We start from the raw sequence: 18,132 nt of genomic DNA on the forward strand, positions 1-18,132 counted from the left end.
TATACTCTAAACCAGAATGGAACGTTGGTTCTGTCACTTTCAGCAGCGGCCCAGGGCAGAGTGGGACTAGGAGGGAAAGTGTAGGTAGCTGCGCTTCTAACAGAGAGAAAAACACTGTCGCCTCTTTGTTACACATAATGACTCCCTCTGGAAGCTCAGATATGGTTCTTTTTGCCACAGATCTTACGCTTATCCCAAAATAACCTTTTGTTGTAGAGTTTCTTTCACATCTGTTCACTGTACATACACTTCCAGTTTCAATATATGATATAGATTCAATTCAATGATATGTATACTTATATACATACTTACTGAGTTCCTACCATGTACTGGGCACTCAGGGCATAGTTAGGGAGAATATGACAAAGTTCTTATTCTCTAGGGATTCACGTGGGAGATGCCAAGACAGACATAAACAGATAGCATCAGGCGATGATAAATGCTATGATTAAAAATAAAGCAAGGTATGAAGCAGAGGCTTTTGAGGAGGTAACATTGGGCAGCAACATGAATGAAGTAAGAGTTTGAAACAGATGAATATTCTAAAGCAAACATGCCAGACAGAGAAAAGCAAGGGCAAAACCCTCCAGACACAGAGGGCAGGCCAGTAGGTCTGGCGTGGAATGAGCAAGAGGGAGGGGAAGGAGATGCGTTTGGAGAGAGAGGCTGGAGCTTGCTCAGAAATTACTCTATAGGTGTTAATGTTCTACTATTCTAAGGGTGATACAAAGTCAGGTTGGCTCAGTGATTCAGTAGCACCACATACATCTCACAAGATGAATCTCACTATTTCATTTCCTTAGTCAAATTTGGAATATGCTCCATACTCTGTCCATCCCTCTTGTAGAGATTCACAGTCACAAAAGCAAATCACAAATTCTGAGATGCCCACAGTAAAGATGCTTGTTTATCCCTGTTAAACTAATTCATCATGGAACTCTTTTTTCCTATGTGACATTTATAACTGTAGGAATTGCGGAAGCGTGGTGATGCAGTAATCAACAGCATGAATCTGTTCTTTCTCTGCCCATTTATAGGGCTTTTTGCTCCATAGCCAAGGATCGTGTCTCAATCCCAGCCATCGTGTAAGGACACTCTCTGGGCACAAGGAGAGCTGGTGTTGGTGACTCCTATGGTCCATGGTATGGTTCCATAGAGTCCAGCTAACCATTCATTTATTCATGTAACTGACCTTTGTTAAACTGCATCTGTAAATCTACAGGCGCTCATTACAAGGTTTTTACATTCATAACTGTCTGATAAACAGAAGAGGTCGCAGGTCAGGGGAACCATACTGCTTTCTAATTGGAGGTACATTTATCCGGTAGTTCTCCTTTCCATATACCCCGTGCCCCTGACCTGATCTGTCACTCACAGGGTATGACGCACGGAAGTTTGAAAGAGCTTTGTGATCCTTGTCAACATGACAAGACAGACAGTGTGTACTAAGCAGTCGATATCATCTGATCAGCAAATATTTGCAACTTGTAAAGGCAAAGTACATAGACGTGAGTGATACAGTCTGAAGTCAGCATATCTGTTGTGATTCAGGAATGTATGTATAAGAAGCTGGATTCTTTTCAAAGGGTTTAGTATAACTTTTCTAGATAGACACTGATTTAGAGTTATTGACACAAACACCTTTTTGGAGGCATGAAACATGCCTTTCAGGAATTACCTTTTCAGCACAGAAGCATAGATCACATGAGCAACAAAAAGGCACAGCACTGACAAAGGCAAGAACAAAGCCCAAACGCAACTGGATGTTGGTGTCTTTGATTTACAGAGCAGACCATGAACAATGAGATCAAAGATGAAACGGTCACAAAGGCTGATTCTCTTGAAAAGGTAAGAAATTATCTTCCTAAAAGTGTAGAGACGAGTAAGCTCATAGGAGAAAACCGTGACCCAGAATAAGAAACATATATTTAAAAAAAAAAGATTCTTGGCAGGAGAATGCAGATGCCAGAGAAGGAGAGAGATTATTCAGACAGCCCAGACCAGCTCCAGTTGGAGAGAAAGGAGTTAACTTCCGAGCTCCATGCGCCTCTCTAGACAGTGTGGCTTGGCAGCCTCACAAACACCTGCTGACCATACAGCCGTGTAGAACTAATACTGTCTTGAAGTGAGTTCAGAAAACCTGCCTGTAATTGCTAACAGGACTCCGAAGAGTATAACCTAACAATAAAAATATTTAGATTATGTTGCCCATAAAAAAGAAGTCAAAGGCATACTCTTTCTGGCAGCAGGTCTCCTAAAATGCTGCCATATGGAATTATACATATGCAGATTTCCCCAATTAGATGGGGTGCATGCTGGTTAGTTGATGAAGTCCAAGAGGGCTCCATCCACAAATTAAGGCTGAAATTGTATTCCTGTGGTTTTTTAGAGACCCAAGAAGACGGCCGTGGAAGCGGAGTTGGAGGACATACAGAAAACGCAGCGGCGCAGCTTAATGGACTGGAGCTTTACGGAGCATTTTAAACCGAAAGTCCTGCTGCAGGTGTGAATGGCCTGCGGCTCAGCCCAGTTCTTCCCGGGTCACTCACGTCTCCCTCAGCTCAGTGTTCCCCTTTACTGCAGCTGTAAAATGCGTTTATTCTCAGATCGAGCTGCACATGCCCAGGAAACCTCCAAAATAGTTTAAAATATACTTTCCAAAAGGATGTCTTTATCAAGTATTTGAAGAAAAAGAGAAGTGTGCGTGACAGAGGCACATATTTTCTTTAGGAGAAAAAATTAAGGTGTTCTTGGGAAACAACCTCATTTCCCCCGTATTGCCTGTCAGTTCTGTTCAGCTCTCACTGACTTTCAGAGTGTTTTCTGATTCAGTTAACGGGGCAATGGAACTCATGATAGCAAACATTTATTGAACACCTACCATATGCTAGACAGTGGTTAATAAGTATTTCAGCTCATTTAATCCTCTCAACCATTCTGTGAAGTGAAAACTGTTTAAATGGTAGGAAACTGAGGCACCTTGACCACTAGTAACTCATCCAAGGTCATGTGGCTGGTAAGTGAGAGAAGCAGGATGTGAACCAGAGAAATCTGGCCCCAACCTTGCGTGCTTAGTCCGTGTGAACAGTAACCCCAAGGCTAACTCCTTTGGTCGCTTTTACATTTTACGCAAAACCCATACTCTTTTCTTGTTGTCTGTTTAATTTCAGTTTTACTTTTATCACAGTTTTACATCCACATATTTTTAAAGCCAGGAAGTTCTATGAAGAATCCTATGAAACAAACATAGCAGGTCCCTCCCTGTCCCACACCTACATTCCCAGACGGAAAGATCTTCAAGCTATTTACCTTTTTCTTTTGTTACTTCACTCAGCTATCTCTAAATAGCAAGTGTGTTTTGTTTAGTTTCAGTTCTAGTTCGGGGCATTAGCATCAACCGACTCCCTGTTGAAAGAATAGCTCTGCCCCCCTCGCCCAACACCCCCACCCCCCACCCCGGTGCACACTCTCTCATACACCCCTGCATGAACACTAGCACTTCTCTCGTCTTTCTCTGACACCGCTGACTCAGCCACAGTTTTTGGTTGGATCTATGTCAGTATTTACCCTATTTCACTTGTATGCTTGTTATTTACAGTTGAACTGGGTAGTACTGTGTGATTACTACATTTCCTTTTCTGACACAATTTCTATTTTTCCTGGAGTTCATTTTCCTATTTTTTTCATTTGTTTACTATGCATTTATCGTTACTCATCCCCAAACCCTCTGCCAAAGAGTAAGTCTCCTTGAATACGTTCAACCCTAACAAGTATTGTATCAATTTTACTGTCTAAGCGATATCTCTCCCATATGCTCTGAACTCCTGCTTGCCCTCCAGGCCTGCTGCGCAGCTGTGCTCTGGGAGCTCCCTTGGCTGTACCATCTCGGCCCCATCCTTTGCCCCTCCTTCCAGCTGGGTACTCTGTTCCCCGCATCCCAAGTTGTCTTCTCTCTTGGGTTACTTTTCTTCTAGGGGACCACCTCTTCCAGTTGCTTCTGTAGTTAAGATACATAGGAGGTAAATTATTGGAGCATTGGATGTTCGAAAACATCTTATTCTACCCTTACATTTAACTGACAGTTTGGCGTTATGTAAAATGCTAAGATAAAAAGTATTTCCCCTCAAAACTTTGAAGGTAGTCCTCAATGGTATTCCAGCTTCCTGAATTCTTCCTCGGAAAATTCAGTAAAAGTCTGATCCCATATCAGTGGTTTGAATCTGTCGTTTTCCTTTTCTGTGGAGGGTTTTAAGATGGTCTTTTCGTTCTGATGGTCTAGATGTTCTGCTGATGTTCCTTGGTGTGGGTCTATTCCCTCCCAAGTATTGTACTGGTGAGCCCAGTACAATCTTGGAACTCCTGTCTTCACGTTCTGGACAGTGTTCTATAATCCTTTCTTTGCAGTCTTTTTCCCTTCATTTTTTTCTGTCCTTTCTTCCTCTAATTACTGTGATTCTGGTGTTGGACTTTGGGAACTGAACTTGTAATTTCATTATCTTTTCCTTCCTAGTTTCCAACACTGTCTTTTTGTTCTGGGGATACAGCTCAGCTTTCATCTAGGTCTCCTGTTGAGCCTTCCAGTTCTGGTATGATCATTTTAATTTTCTAAAGTTCTATTTATAATTTTATGTTACCTTTTTATAGCATCCTGTCCACGTTCCTTAAAACCGTATCTCGTCTTATCTCTAGGAGGATATTAAAGTCCTTTGAAGTCTTAGTGTCTTCCTCCCACATTGTCTCATTTTCCTCAAGTTTTTTTTTTTGTTTGGGATTTATTTTTTGTCTCTACTTTTCATATTAGAGAGCCTCTCATGATTTTTGTCTCTTTGTTCATGTTAATAACGAGACATTAAGAGATGATAGGAAGTGCATGCTGCATGAGGTTGGGGGTGAATTGTCTTGACAACTGACAGTTCTCGAACTGGACTTCACTGTTGGAGATTGGGCCACGTGGTTTCCCTGAGAGACCTGTCAATATAAAACAGCACTAAACCATACCAACAGTTTTTATATCGATTATGTATTGAAATGATAATATTTTAAAATATGTCTACTGTAAAATTTAATACTCCATGTGGCTCCCATTTGCGGCTCATCCGACATTTCTACTGAACAATGCTGAATCGAACTTCACACACTTCCTTCGTTCTGCAGTGTATCGTGCTGTCGGTGGTGCCTAGGGCCCTTCCTAGAATCCACTGGGTCACCTTCTGCAGGTGAGTCCTCCCACCTGTTCAGGTGACAGATGGGCAGCCGCCTGAGGCTGCTCAGAGCTGTCAAGGGCTTCTGGGGGCCCTAAAGCCTTCTTAAAAAAAAACTTTAAATTGCTCTTCCTATTTTCAGTGCCACTTTCAGAGTACACAGTGCTGCCATTTTCTGAGTCTTTCTGCATTTCTACACGCAAATAAGGTTGCTTCTGGTCTCTCCTAAAATTAATATGAGGGTTTGCCTTCCTATTTTCTTAGGAGTCAGTTACCACTTATCCCTCTGCTTTCCAGCTCCTCAAATGTTGTGGCCTTTGTCTCTAATCCCATGGCCTTCAACTTGGTGATAGGAAAAATAAATAATTCACTGGGTTTTTTTAGTGAGGTGTTAGGGCATGCATGTGTGTAAGCTTCCATCTTTAACTGCAAGTTCATTTCAGACCTTATTATATTTCAGTTTGGCCTTACCCTCCATGAAGTGCACTTCCCAAGGTCACTAGTAATTGTCCTGCCACATCAACATATCATCACCTTTCTTTGTCTTTTAAACCTCTTGACAGCATCACAGAGTAGATCACTTTCTCGTGAAAATAGTCTCCACTCTTGGTTCCCAAGACACCATATTGTCTTGCTCCATTTGGAATTTCGTTGACTGTTCCTCCACTTAACCTCTGAGTATGAAGTCTTCAAGCCCCGGCTCTGAACTGTCTTCTTTCTTCTATAAACCTTCTAATGTTTTCATTTATTACATGTGGTTTAATGCTAATGACTCCTAAAATTTTATCTTCAAAACCGTTTCTCTCTTAGTGGACTGTGGTTGTCAGAGTGGACCAGGGAGTGAGAGAGGTAAAGGAATTAAGTACAGACTGGTAGTCACAAAATCCCCCTGGGGTACAAAGTGCAGCACCGGTCACTGGAGCTACCAGAGGAAACACTTTGAAAGTATGGTTGTGTACCACTGTGCTGTACAACTGACACCAATGCAAAGTAATATTGAAAGTACATTTTTATTGCATAAATTTTATTTTATTGGGGTGGCATTGGTTAATTAAATAATACAGATCTCAGGTGTACAGTTCTATGATATATCATCTGTACATTGTATTGTGTGGTCACACCCCAAGTCAAGTCCCCTTCCACCTCCATTATCCCCCATTGACCCTCTTGTACCTCCCTCCCCCTCCCACTTTCCTTTTGGTAGTCCCCATACCAAATCCCCATACTGTGTTTATGAGTTAGTTTGTTTGTTTTTGCTTAATCCTTTTTGACCCAGACCCACAATGCCCCTCCCCTCTGACAGCTGTCAGTCTGTTCTCTTTCTGTGAGTCTCTTTCTATTTTGTTTGTTAGTTTGTTTTGTTCATTAGACTCTACATACAAGTGAAAGCATATGGTACTTTCTCTGAATGGCTTATTTCACTTAGCATAGTGTTCTCTAGGCCCATCCATGCTGCCATGAGGGTAAGACTTCCTTCTTTTTTATGGCCAAAAAAACTCATCATTGAGTTTTTTTATCCACTCATCATTAATGGACACTTGGGCTGCTTCCAAATTTTGGCTATTGTAAATAATACTGCAATGAACGTAGGGATGCATTTATTCTTTCAAATTAGTGTTTCTGGTTTCTTTGGATATATTCCCAGGTGTGGAATCACTGGGTCATAAGGTAGTTCCATTTTTAATTTTTTGAGATAACACTGAGATTAAAAAACTCAGTGCTTTCCACAGAGGCTGCACCAGTCTGCGTTCCCACCAGCAGTGCACAAAAGTTCCCTCTTCTCTGCATCCTCGCCAGCACTTGTTCTTTGTTGATCTATTGACAGTGGCCAGTCTGACAGGTATGAGGTGGTATCTCATTGTGATTTTAAGTTGCGCTTCTCTGATTAATGATGTTGAGCATTTTTTCATGTGCCTATTGGCCATCTTTATGTCCTCTTTGGAGAAATGTCTACTCAGGTCCATTACCCATTATTTCATTGGATTGAAATCATTGTTGGTTGTATAAGGTGTGTTGTATAAGTTCTTTATATATTTTGGATATTAAACCCTTATCATATGTATCTTTGATGAATATGTTCTCCCATTCATTGGGTTATCTTTTCATTTTATCAGTGGTTTTCTTGCTTTGCAAAAACATTTTAGTTTGATGTAGTCCCATTTGTTTTTTTTTCTTTTGTTTCCCTTGCTTGAGGCAATATACCAGAAAAAAATATTGCTACAAGAAATATCCGATATTTTACTGCCTTTATTTTCTTCTAGGATTCTTATGGATTTAATTCTAACAATTAAGTCTCTAATCCATTTTGAGTTTATTCTTGTATGTGGTGTAACAAGAGGGTCTGGTTTCACTTTTTGCATGCATCTGTCCAATTTTTCAGACACCATTTATTTATTTATTTTTTAAATTTATTTTTTTATTGATTATGCCATTACAGTTGTTCTATTCCCCCCTTCATTCCCCTCCACCCTACCCCCCCATCCCCACCATTACCCCCCCTTTAGTTTATGACCATGTGTCTCAAGTTCTTTAGATTCTATACTTCCCATACTATTCTCGCCCTCCCCCTATTTTCTACCTACCGTCTATGCTACTTATTTTCTGTACCTTCTCTCCCCTTCTCCTCCTCCCACTCCCCTATTGCTAACCCTCCTTGAGATCTTCATTTCTATGTTTCCACTCCTGATCTAGCTGTCCTCTTAGTTTGCTTTTGTTTTAGGTGTGGTTGTTACTAACTGTGAGTTTGCTGTCCTTTCACTGTTCATCTTTTTTATCTTCTTTTTCTTAGGTAAGTCCCTTTAACATTTCATATAATAAGGGCTTGGTGATGATGAACTCCTTGAATTTGGTCTTATCTGAGAAGCACTTTATCTGTCCTTCCATTCTAAATGAAAACTTTGCTGAGCAATCTTGGTTGTAGGTCTTTGGTTTTCATGACTTGGAATACCTCTTTCCAGCCCCTTCCTGCCTGTAGGGTCTCTTTTGAGAAATCCGCTGACAGTCTGATGGGAACTCCTTTGTAGGTGACTGTCCCCTTATCTCTTGCTGCTTCTAGGATTCTCTCCTTCATTTTAATCTTGGCTAATGTAATGATGATGTGTCTTGGTGTGTTCCTTCTTGGGTCCAACTTCTTTGGGACTCTCTGAGCTTCCTGGATTTCCTGGAAGTCTATTTCCTCTGCCAGAATGGGGAAGTTCTCTTTTATTATTTGTTCAAATAAGGTTTCCACTCGTGACTCTTCCCCCTTCTGGTACCCCCTATAATTCGAATGTTGGAGCGTTTAAAGATGTCCTGGAGGTTCCTAAGACTCTCCTCATTTTTTTGAATTCTTGCTTCTTCACTCTTTTCTGTTTGGCCATTATTTGCTTTCTTCTGGTCCACTCCATTGATTTGAGTTCCAGTTTCCTTTTCATCGCTATTGGTTTCCTGTGCAATTCCATTCATTTCAATTAGTTTCGCCTTCATATGTTTGTCTAATTTGTGGCTATAATCAACCAGTTCTGTGAGGATCCTGATCACCAGCGTTTTAAACTGTGCGTCTGAGAGTTTTGCTATTTCTTCATCGCTTAGATTTATAGACTCTGGGGCTTTGAGATCTTCTTGAGCCATTTTTGGTCTGTTCTCGCCCCTTAAGTATGAGTAGGGGAGCCTTGGACTCTCAGGTCGCTGGGTTGTGACGCTATATGAGGGGGCGTGGTCTGAGCGGGGAACTGGCGGCCCCCTCTGCTGTTTTGCACCGCTGGGTGAGGAGCAGACCCTTAGGTGGTTCACCAGGGCGGGGCCACTCAGGTCTCTGGGTTATGACACTGTATGTGGAGGCGGGGTCAGAGCGGGGAAATGGCGGCGCCCTGTGCTGCCGCTCCGGTGGGGCCTGCTCAGTCCCGTAGTCTCACCGCCCACTCCCTCGCTTGTCTATCTGCGCACGAAAGAGCGACCACAGTCAACCCGCAGCCCTGCTCCCTAGCTGTTTCCCTGAGGTCGCTTGCTGAGTTGCTTACTAGGTCCAACCCTGCGCCTGGGTTCCACGTGCCTGAGTCCGTCTGACCGAGTTTTTCTGTGCAACCCTGCTCCGACAAGCTGCTGGTTTCACCCCTCTTACCGGTCAGGCTGAAGAATTTGTTGTTATCATACTTCCAAAAAGTTCAATTTTCTGTGTTCTGGCTGTGTTTTCTATTGCTAATATTTAGTTGTCTCTAAACTTGGTTGTGAGAGAAAGCACGGCTTCTCCACCTATGCCTCCATCTTGGCAGAAGTCCAGACACCATTTATTGAATAGACTGTCTTTACCCCAATGTATGTTTTTGCCTCCTTTGTCAAATATTAATCAACTATAAAGGTGTTGGTTTATTTCTGGGCTCTCTATTATGTTCCATTGATCTGTGTGTCTTTTTGTCTGTTTTTATGTCAGTACCAGACTGTTTTGATTACTATGGCCTTGTAGTACAGTTTGATATCAGGTAGTGTGATTCTTCCCACTTGGTTCTTTTATCTTAAGATTGCTGTGGCTGTTTGGAGTCTTTTGTGGTTCCAAATAAGTTTTTGGCATATTTGTTCTAGTTCTGTGAAATATACTGTTGGTATCTTGATAGTAATTGTATTAAATGTATAGATTGCTTTGGGTAGTATGGACATTTTAATGTTAATTCTTCCTATCCATGAATATGGTATATGATTCCACTTATTTGTATCCACTTATTTGTATCTTTTTACGTTTTTTTCTTCAGTGTCTTATAATTTTTTAGGTACAGGTCTTTTACATCCTCGGTTAAATTTATTCCTAGATTTTTTTGAAGGCATTGTGATTGGGATTGTTGTCTTAGTTTCTTTGTCTGATAGTTCATTATTGGGGTATAAAAATGCAACTGAAGCCCTGGCTGGCATAGCTCAGTAGGTTGAGCACGGGCTGCAAACCAAAGTGTCGCTGGTTTGATTCCCAGTCAGGGCACATGCCTGGGTTGCAGGCCAAGTCCCCACTTGGGGGCACACAAGAGGCAGCCACGCATTGATGTTTCTCTCCTTCCCTTCCTATCTCTCTAAATATAAATAAAAATGAAATCTTAAAAAATTTTTTTTTAAAGTGCAACTGAGCCCTGGTCAGTGTGGCTCAGTTGGTTGGAGCATCATCCAGTAAGTAGACTGAAGGGTTGCAGGTTGGATTCTCAGTCGGGGCAAATATCCAGTTTGTGTCCCGGTCGGGGCACGTAAGAGAAGGCAGCCAGTCAGTGTTTCTCTCTCACATGGATGTTTCTCTCTCTCCTTCTCTCTCTCTCTCCCCTCACCCTTTACCCGCCCCCTTCACTCTCTCTCTTGGAAAGCAATGAAAAACGTCCCTGGATAAGGCTAAAAAAAGAGTCTTCTAAAAAACTGCAACTGATTTCTGGATTTTTTTTTATCCTGCTACTTGACTGAATTCATTTATCAGTTTTAGTAGTTTGTTTGTTTGTTTTTAGAGAGAGTAGAAGGGAGGGAAAAAAGAGAGGGGGAGAAACATCCATGTGAGAGAGAAACATCAACTGGTTGCTTCTCATATGCACCCTGACTAGGGACCAAACCCAAAACCTAGGCATACGCCCTGACCAGGAATCAAATCTGCAACCTTGTAGCGTGTGGGATGGTGTTCCGACCAACCCCAGCCACCTGGCCAGGGCACAGGAGGAATCTTTTAACTGGCCATCAGCAAGGTTGGCACAAAAATCCGTAAACGTGATATACCTTCATAAATCAAATGAAGGGTAAAAGCGAGTAGAAAATGTCACCATTAACCAAAAGGCTAGGAGTCATTCCTTATTTCAGCTTTTCCTTTGCCTCACGTGTCTGACCCAGCACCAAGTTTTGAGCAGCGCACCTCAAAACATAGCTTCAAGCTCTTCATGCTTCTCCACTGCTGCTCCTTGAGTCCAGCTACTGTCTTCTCTCATCAACCTGCTTCCCCACTTGCCCTGCTCTGAATATCAGATGCCCCATCAGCTGCACCTCCTTGGGACACCTCTCTGACCTTCAGAATGATATAAAAATCTGAATCAGATTTTAGAGGACAACCTTATGTATCTTTCATTTTTATTTTCCTAGAACCTACACAGTGCCAGGCACATAGTAGATGTTTATTCTTAATGAAAGAATTAACCAATTAGCTAACAAGACCAACAACTAATCAGAATAATAGGGAAAAGCCAAGGTGTGAAAAAAGAGAAGAAAGATATAATATGAAAACTTAAACATTCATTGTGAGCTGCTATGTATGGCTCAGAAACTTAGGGCTGTATGAAAACACAGATTACGGAGGGAAGGGTACGTGCTCATCAGAAGTAAACACTGTTTGGGGGTTTAAAGTCAAAAGAATTTGCCTTTCCAACAAATTTAAGTAATGGATAGTGCCCTACATAAAAAAATAATAATAGTGTGAAAATACTGCTTGTGTATTTTTTATAATGGCAAAAGGGAAACAGTTTTTCCCGAACATAATACGCAGTTCCATGCCTTGGCATCATCCAAACAGCAGAGAACTGAAAGCTGCCTACGCCAGATAGGTACTGAAAATGAAGACACAAACAAACCCCCACTAGCTGTCTGTTTTCCTAGGGACATAATTTCCTGTGTTGATTGGCATGACAAGGAAGCAGGCCTGCTGTGCCCCTGGACTGGGGGATGTCACTGCAGCTTGTGCTGTGGGCGGAATGTTTTGGGAAAGGCCAGGGTTAGCAGCCAGGTGGAAACAACTCGTATCAGCAAGACTGCTCACCTGGCTTCTCTGTAGCACGTTCTCTGTAGCACGTTCTCTGCAGCACAGGCTGGTGTAGCAGAGGGCAGTCTGCGGAGGCCGAAATAGTCACATTTAGAGTCAAAAATGGCCATGAGTCCAGGCACTGGGACTCAGGAACTCTGTGTCCTCAGACAAATCTTGTCTTTCCGTGCCCCCAATTGATGCTAGAAAGTGAAAAAATATCCATACCTATTTATCTGGGGTTTTTAAGGGTGATAAAATGAGATGATCTATTCTATATGAACGCATAGAATCTGTTAAATCTGTTCCCCTTAATTATTAGCTCACAGCCTTAATGAAAAACACTTGAGTAAGTGCCTCTGTGTTTGGAGCCTGTTATTTGTTTTTCTATAAAAACTACCGTAATGCTCCAAAAATACCTGCCATTTATGCTCTCCCCTCGATTAACAGTGTGGAGATAACAGGGGAAAGAGCAGGGGGCAGAGAGGTGCTCTACAAGGAGAGCCTTCTCTTGGGGTAGAATGGCACAGCCATGCAACTATTTTTATTTTCAGGTTCTTCAAGAAGCCAACCAGCAGTACAAGTGCATTGATTCTTATTACCACACCCAAGACAACTCTTTACTTTTAGTCTTTCACAACCCAATGAATACACAACGTCTGCATCGCGAGCTGTGGAATGTTGCTCTTCACTCCAATGTTGGATTCAGGTAACCGACCTAGCTAATTTAGTTATCTTAGTGGGGTTGTTAGCTACTTGCTTAGATGTTCTTTCCGTAGCCTAAACTAGAGGGTTCAGCCCAACGAGTGCATTTGTGTGGCACTGTAGATTCAGTTCAGCTCGTTGTGTTGAGTATCTGAAGTGTCAGGCACTGTGGTAGGTGCTGAAACGATGCCACTGAAGAAGACGTCATTCCTGGGCCCCCTGAGTCTGGTGCAGATGCTACTACCTGAGATTTGATTTATTTAGACTGCAGTAAAACTGCCTCTGAAAATTCCAACGGCGGACTGCAAAGCACGACAGAGTGCTTGCCGCTCAGGGGTAACTCCACTTGATCTGGGCAAGACTCGAATGGGCGAGTGAGTGACATACCAGCACAGCGCTCAGGTTCCCAGCACAGTGAAACCTCTAGGAATCAGTGGTGTTTTTTTCTCCCAAGTCCCTTAGTTATTTCTTTAGTATGTTGAAACTTTGCTCTCTCTTTTTATTAACAACGAGGGCATTTTGTTATTTTTAGTACTGGTCAATATATATCCAGTATTTATTATTTGCACAGTATCATTGTAGTCAGAAGGGATGTGGAAAGATGGAGAGAATGGACTCACAGAGTCACTGGGGAAATAGGTCCTGTGCAGGCACACACACACACACACACACACACACACACACACACACACACACGGGAACATGCCTTCCAAAGCCGTAAAAGCATTTTTGATTAAGGCACATAATAGGTGTGCCGAGGTAACGTCCTGAACAATTAATCTGTGTTTTTCTATGTTTTATCTTCTATTGCCAATAGTAATACATTTTGTTTCTTTTCAAATCTTTTTGGCTGACTAGGACTCCCCGTGTAATTTTGAGAAGGCCTTCTGGTGTCTCTGGTTTTTAGTATTCAACCGTCACGTGTGTGTTTGCTGTAGGGTTTACGTCAGGGCTCCTTGGCGGTCCCCTCCTGTTTCTGCTTTGCTGTGAGCTCTTCATCGTGATTGGTTGTTGAGAAAATGATGTTTCTGCATCAACATAGCTGTTCCTGTATTTTTCCTTTAATCTGTGAAAGTGCTGAATTTCATTAATACATATTCTGTTGTTCAACCAACTTCGTATTCCTGTGGAAAGTATAATTTGTTTATGTTATCTTTTTAATAAATTGCTGCATTTGCTTTGCTAATATATTAGAATATTTGCATCTATATTCATGAGCAAGATTCACCTATAATTTCCCCTTGTTCAAATGTTCTTATCTGGCTTGGGGAATGTTCTCCCTTTCTTTTTTTTAACTTTCTGAAAGTTTATGCAAGACTAAGATATATGTTGCTATTTGGTAAAACCTGAAGATCAAGATATTTGGGCCTGGGAAGATGTACAATTACTGATTGCATTTCTGTTGTGGTTGTTAGACTCTCCGGTTTTTCCAGTTATTTTTGAACTAGATTTGATCATTTACATTTTTCTAGGAATTTTACCATTTCATCTACACTCAGTTATTGGCATAAAATTGATTATGACATTCTCTTGCATCTTCTTGTATTATTTTAACTCTAATAGTCTTAATCTGCGATTTCTCTACATTTTTCTGAATCAGTCCTACCAAAGGTTTACCAATTTTGTTAATATTTTTTAAAAATCAACTTTTATTTTGATCCTTTCTCCTATTTTCTTTTATTTAATTATGATCTCATCTTTATTATCCTTACTATTTCCTCCCTTTTAATTTCTTTGGATTATTCTAATGTTCTTTAACTTCTTAAAAATTTATGTCAAGAATTTGAGTTGGTTTTTGTTTTTTGTTTGTTTTATACATGTTTAAGGCAAAGCCTCTTTCTAAAACCACTTTAGCAGCACTACAAAATATCTATTGACAGTGTTTTTACTATCTTTTACGTCTAATTTCCATCATATTTTCCTATTTAGTCCATGGATTATGTAGAAATGCGGGTTTTGATTTCAGACTTTTGGCTGTGCATTGCATTTGTTGTTGTCTGTCATTTTAAGATGCCATAGTCAGATAACATGTTCAGGCTGTGAATTTGCTGAGATTGGCCGTATTTTTCCGTCGGTGTTCCATTTGTATGAATGCTCCATTTTGCATAAGAAAGTATATTCCCCAGTTTCTGATTTTTGAAAACTTGGTCAGTGGATGAGATTAATTATTTTTGTAAGATTCACTATATGATGGTAAATCAATCAATTTCTTTCTATAATTTTTTAAATCTTTAACATCATGCATGTTTGACTTTATACTAAACAGTCAAGGATAGAATTGCGTTGTCTTTCTGATTGAGCTTTTGTCACTACGCAGTGTTTCTCTTTACAGTTCCTTTTGCTTTCAGATTTATTTTGTTTGATATTGTTATATCTAGGCAGACTTCATCATATGTATTTTGTCTGATAGTGATAAACTACATAAACCTTTTTCTTTATTTTATCTTATATATCCTTTTCTATCCATTTACTTCTTGTCCATCTTTGGTCCATCCATGTCGTCACACACGACAGTATTTCATCTTTTCTTATAGTTGAGTAGTATTCCATAGTGTATGTGGACCACATCTTCTTTGTCCAGTATTCTCTAAAAGGACACCTTGGTTGTCTCCATGTCTTGGACACCGTGAATAATGCTGCAATGAACTCAGAGGTTAGAATGGCTATTATCAACTAGACAAGTAACAACAAGTGTTGGAGAGGTTGTGGAGAAAAAGGAACCCTCATTCACTGCTGGTGGGAATGTCAGCTGGTAGAACCACATGGAGAACAGTATGGAGGTTCCTCAAACAACTAAAAATAGAACTACCATATGACCCAGCAATCCTCTTCTGGGTACTTACCGAAAAACTCAAAAATGCTTATTCACAAAGATACATTATTACTTGTTTTAAAAGCCAGGGTTTGTGTAACTTAATATATATCACCATTTTATTTTCCCTTCTTCCTAAAGTAAGGGCTTTAAAAGTTCTGGTGGTAAGGATCTTTGCTAATAAAATCAGGTTTGTTTATTGAAAGTGTTTGCATTTTAACCTTGCTCAGTAAAGATAATTTTACTCAAGCTGTAGTTCTTGATTAACAGCTAAATTCTTTTAAATACATTGAAAAATATTATCCTACTGTCTTCTGAATGACTTTGAAGCTATTAAGATGTAGACATCAGAGAAACCATTAACAAAAAGACAACCTCCTGAATGGGAGAAGATATTCAACAATGATACATCTGATAAAGGGTTAATATTCAAAATTTGTAAATAACTTATACAACTTAACACCAAAACCCCCCAAACAATCCAACTAAAAAATGGGCAGAGGATCTAAAGAGACATTACTCCTAGGAGGACATACAGATGGCCAACAGACGTAGGAAAAGATGCTCACGGTCACTAAGCATTGGAGAAATGCACATTAAAACCACAATGAGCTATCACCTCACACCTGTCAGAATGACCATCATCAGTAAATCAACAAACAAGTACCAATGGCAATGTGGAGAAAAGGGACCCCTTGTACAGTTAGTGGGATTGCAAATTGGTGTGGCCACTATGAAAACAGTATGGAGGATCCTCAAAAAGTGAAAAATAGAACTACCTTTTGACCCAGCAATTCCACTTTTCCATGTTTATCAGAAGAAATCCAAAACACTAGTTCGAAAAGACATATGCACCCCTATGTTCATTGCGGTGTTATTTACAATAGCTGAGATATGGAAGCAACCTAAGTGCCTATCAATAGATGGTTGAATAAAGAAGATGTGGTACAGCCCTGGCTGGCATAGCTCAGTGGATTGAGCGCGGGCCTGCGAACCAGAGTATCGAGGTTCGATTCCCAGTCAGGGCACATGCCTGGGTTGCAGGCCAGTTCCCAGCAGGGGATGCATGAGAGGCAACCATACATTGATGTTTCTCTCCCACTCTTTCTCCTTCCCTTCCCCTCTCTCAAAAAATAAATTAATTAATTAAATTAATTTAAAAAAAAGAAGATGTGGTACATTTATACAATGGAACATTAGTTGGCCGTAAAAAAGAATGAAATCTTACCATTTGTGACAATATAGATAGACCTAGAGGGAGTTATGCTAAGTGAAATATGTCAGGGAAAGACCAATACTATATTACAGAGAGCAAATGAGGGTTGCCAGATGGGAGGGATGTTGGGGGCTGGGGCAAGAGGTGAAGGGATTGACAAGTAGGACTCGGTACTTACAGACTAAATCAGGGGTAGGAAGTGCAGCATAGGGACCATATCCTGTCAGGTGGATACTAGAATTATCGGGAGAATCACTTCATAAATTATGTAATTGTTCAACCAGCATGCTGTACACCTGAAACTAATATAAAATAATACTGAATGCCAGCAATAATTGAACAATAAAAAAGAAAAAGGAAAACACATGTAAACATCATTGTTAATGGAAAATGTTACAAGCATGCTCTGTAAATTAGATACAGGACAGAGAGAACCATTATCAACAATTCAGTGCAACATTTAATGAAGATCTAACTCAGCAAAGTAAATTCATAAACATACTTTCAAGGTGTATGAATTGAAAAGAGAGGAAAATGTCATTTTGATGGTTGAGGTTATTATCTACACAGGAAAATTTCAAAACAATGTATTAAAATATGAATTCACAGAAGAAATTACCTGCAGATCGTGTCTTTTAATTGCACTTTTGTGCACCACAGGAAATTGTTAGAAAAGGGACTGCTTAAAAGAGGAAAAGATAGCACTGACGACAGAACAAAAACTATAGGGAAGCCAAACGCTAGGGTTTCTTACGAACCTTCATCAAAGGAAAGCCACGCCGTTGCCGTTCCTCGTCCAGCGAAGAATGTGAGCCATGCTTTGCCTCAGGTGTCACAGATGAAGTAATAAAACCCAGTATATTGATTTATCACCTAGACTTTATAACTTAGTAAAAGAGATAAATTACTTCTAGTTACACATTTTTTATCTCTCACTATTCTCTAAGATGTATTCCATGATTTACTTCTCAATGGTTTTTGTAATATTCTTCCAAAGGTTTGTTTCTTTATGACCCGATTCTTCAGCACAGCATGGTTGTGGGTTCAGGTTAAGAACCAGACTTGCACACTGCACTCGGCTTCAGTCCCGTTCTGTGTTCACTCAGCTTTATAACAGAATACAGAGCAGGAAATACAGCATGGCCAGCACCTTCCTCTCAGCAAGAGGCTGAGCAGCTACCCCAGTAGCTGGTCTATTTATATTTTTCTAGAGGTTACACTTACCCTCTGCAATCACTGCTTCCTTGCTTCCCTCATCCACACAGTTGTGCATGGCCACTGAAGGTGAGCACCCCGGTACTGGGGCTCCCCTTCATCCAGAGAAGCCGTAGCCTCAGTGTCCCACCGAGACCTTATGCCTGCTCTCGGCGGCCTCACTGAGATGCGTGCCCACATCTGGGTTTCACAGCACAAAGCAGGACATTCCCCACTTATCTCTAGTTTCCAAAAAAATAAGCAGTACTGGCAGAGGTTGGCC

The 18,132-nt window shown here is 40.7% G+C and overlaps 1 protein-coding gene across 1 annotated transcript in view; it reads left to right on the forward strand.

The window, feature by feature from the left end:
• The window catches only part of SPAG17 (sperm associated antigen 17), a 185,500-nt gene that overhangs the window by 89,350 nt on the left and 78,018 nt on the right, over positions 1 to 18,132 (forward strand). Inside the window, exons 16-18 of the mRNA XM_053656086.1 lie at positions 1,787 to 1,848; positions 2,390 to 2,503; positions 12,477 to 12,631. Of these exons, the coding sequence (XP_053512061.1) occupies positions 1,787 to 1,848; positions 2,390 to 2,503; positions 12,477 to 12,631 (331 nt within the window). The remainder of the gene's footprint in view (positions 1 to 1,786; positions 1,849 to 2,389; positions 2,504 to 12,476; positions 12,632 to 18,132) is intronic.

This window comes from Artibeus jamaicensis, unplaced genomic scaffold (genome assembly GCF_021234435.1).
Source record: "Artibeus jamaicensis isolate MK-2021 breed Jamaican fruit bat unplaced genomic scaffold, CSHL_Jam_final scaffold_1689, whole genome shotgun sequence".
In the NCBI taxonomy this organism is placed as follows: domain Eukaryota; kingdom Metazoa; phylum Chordata; class Mammalia; order Chiroptera; family Phyllostomidae; genus Artibeus; species Artibeus jamaicensis.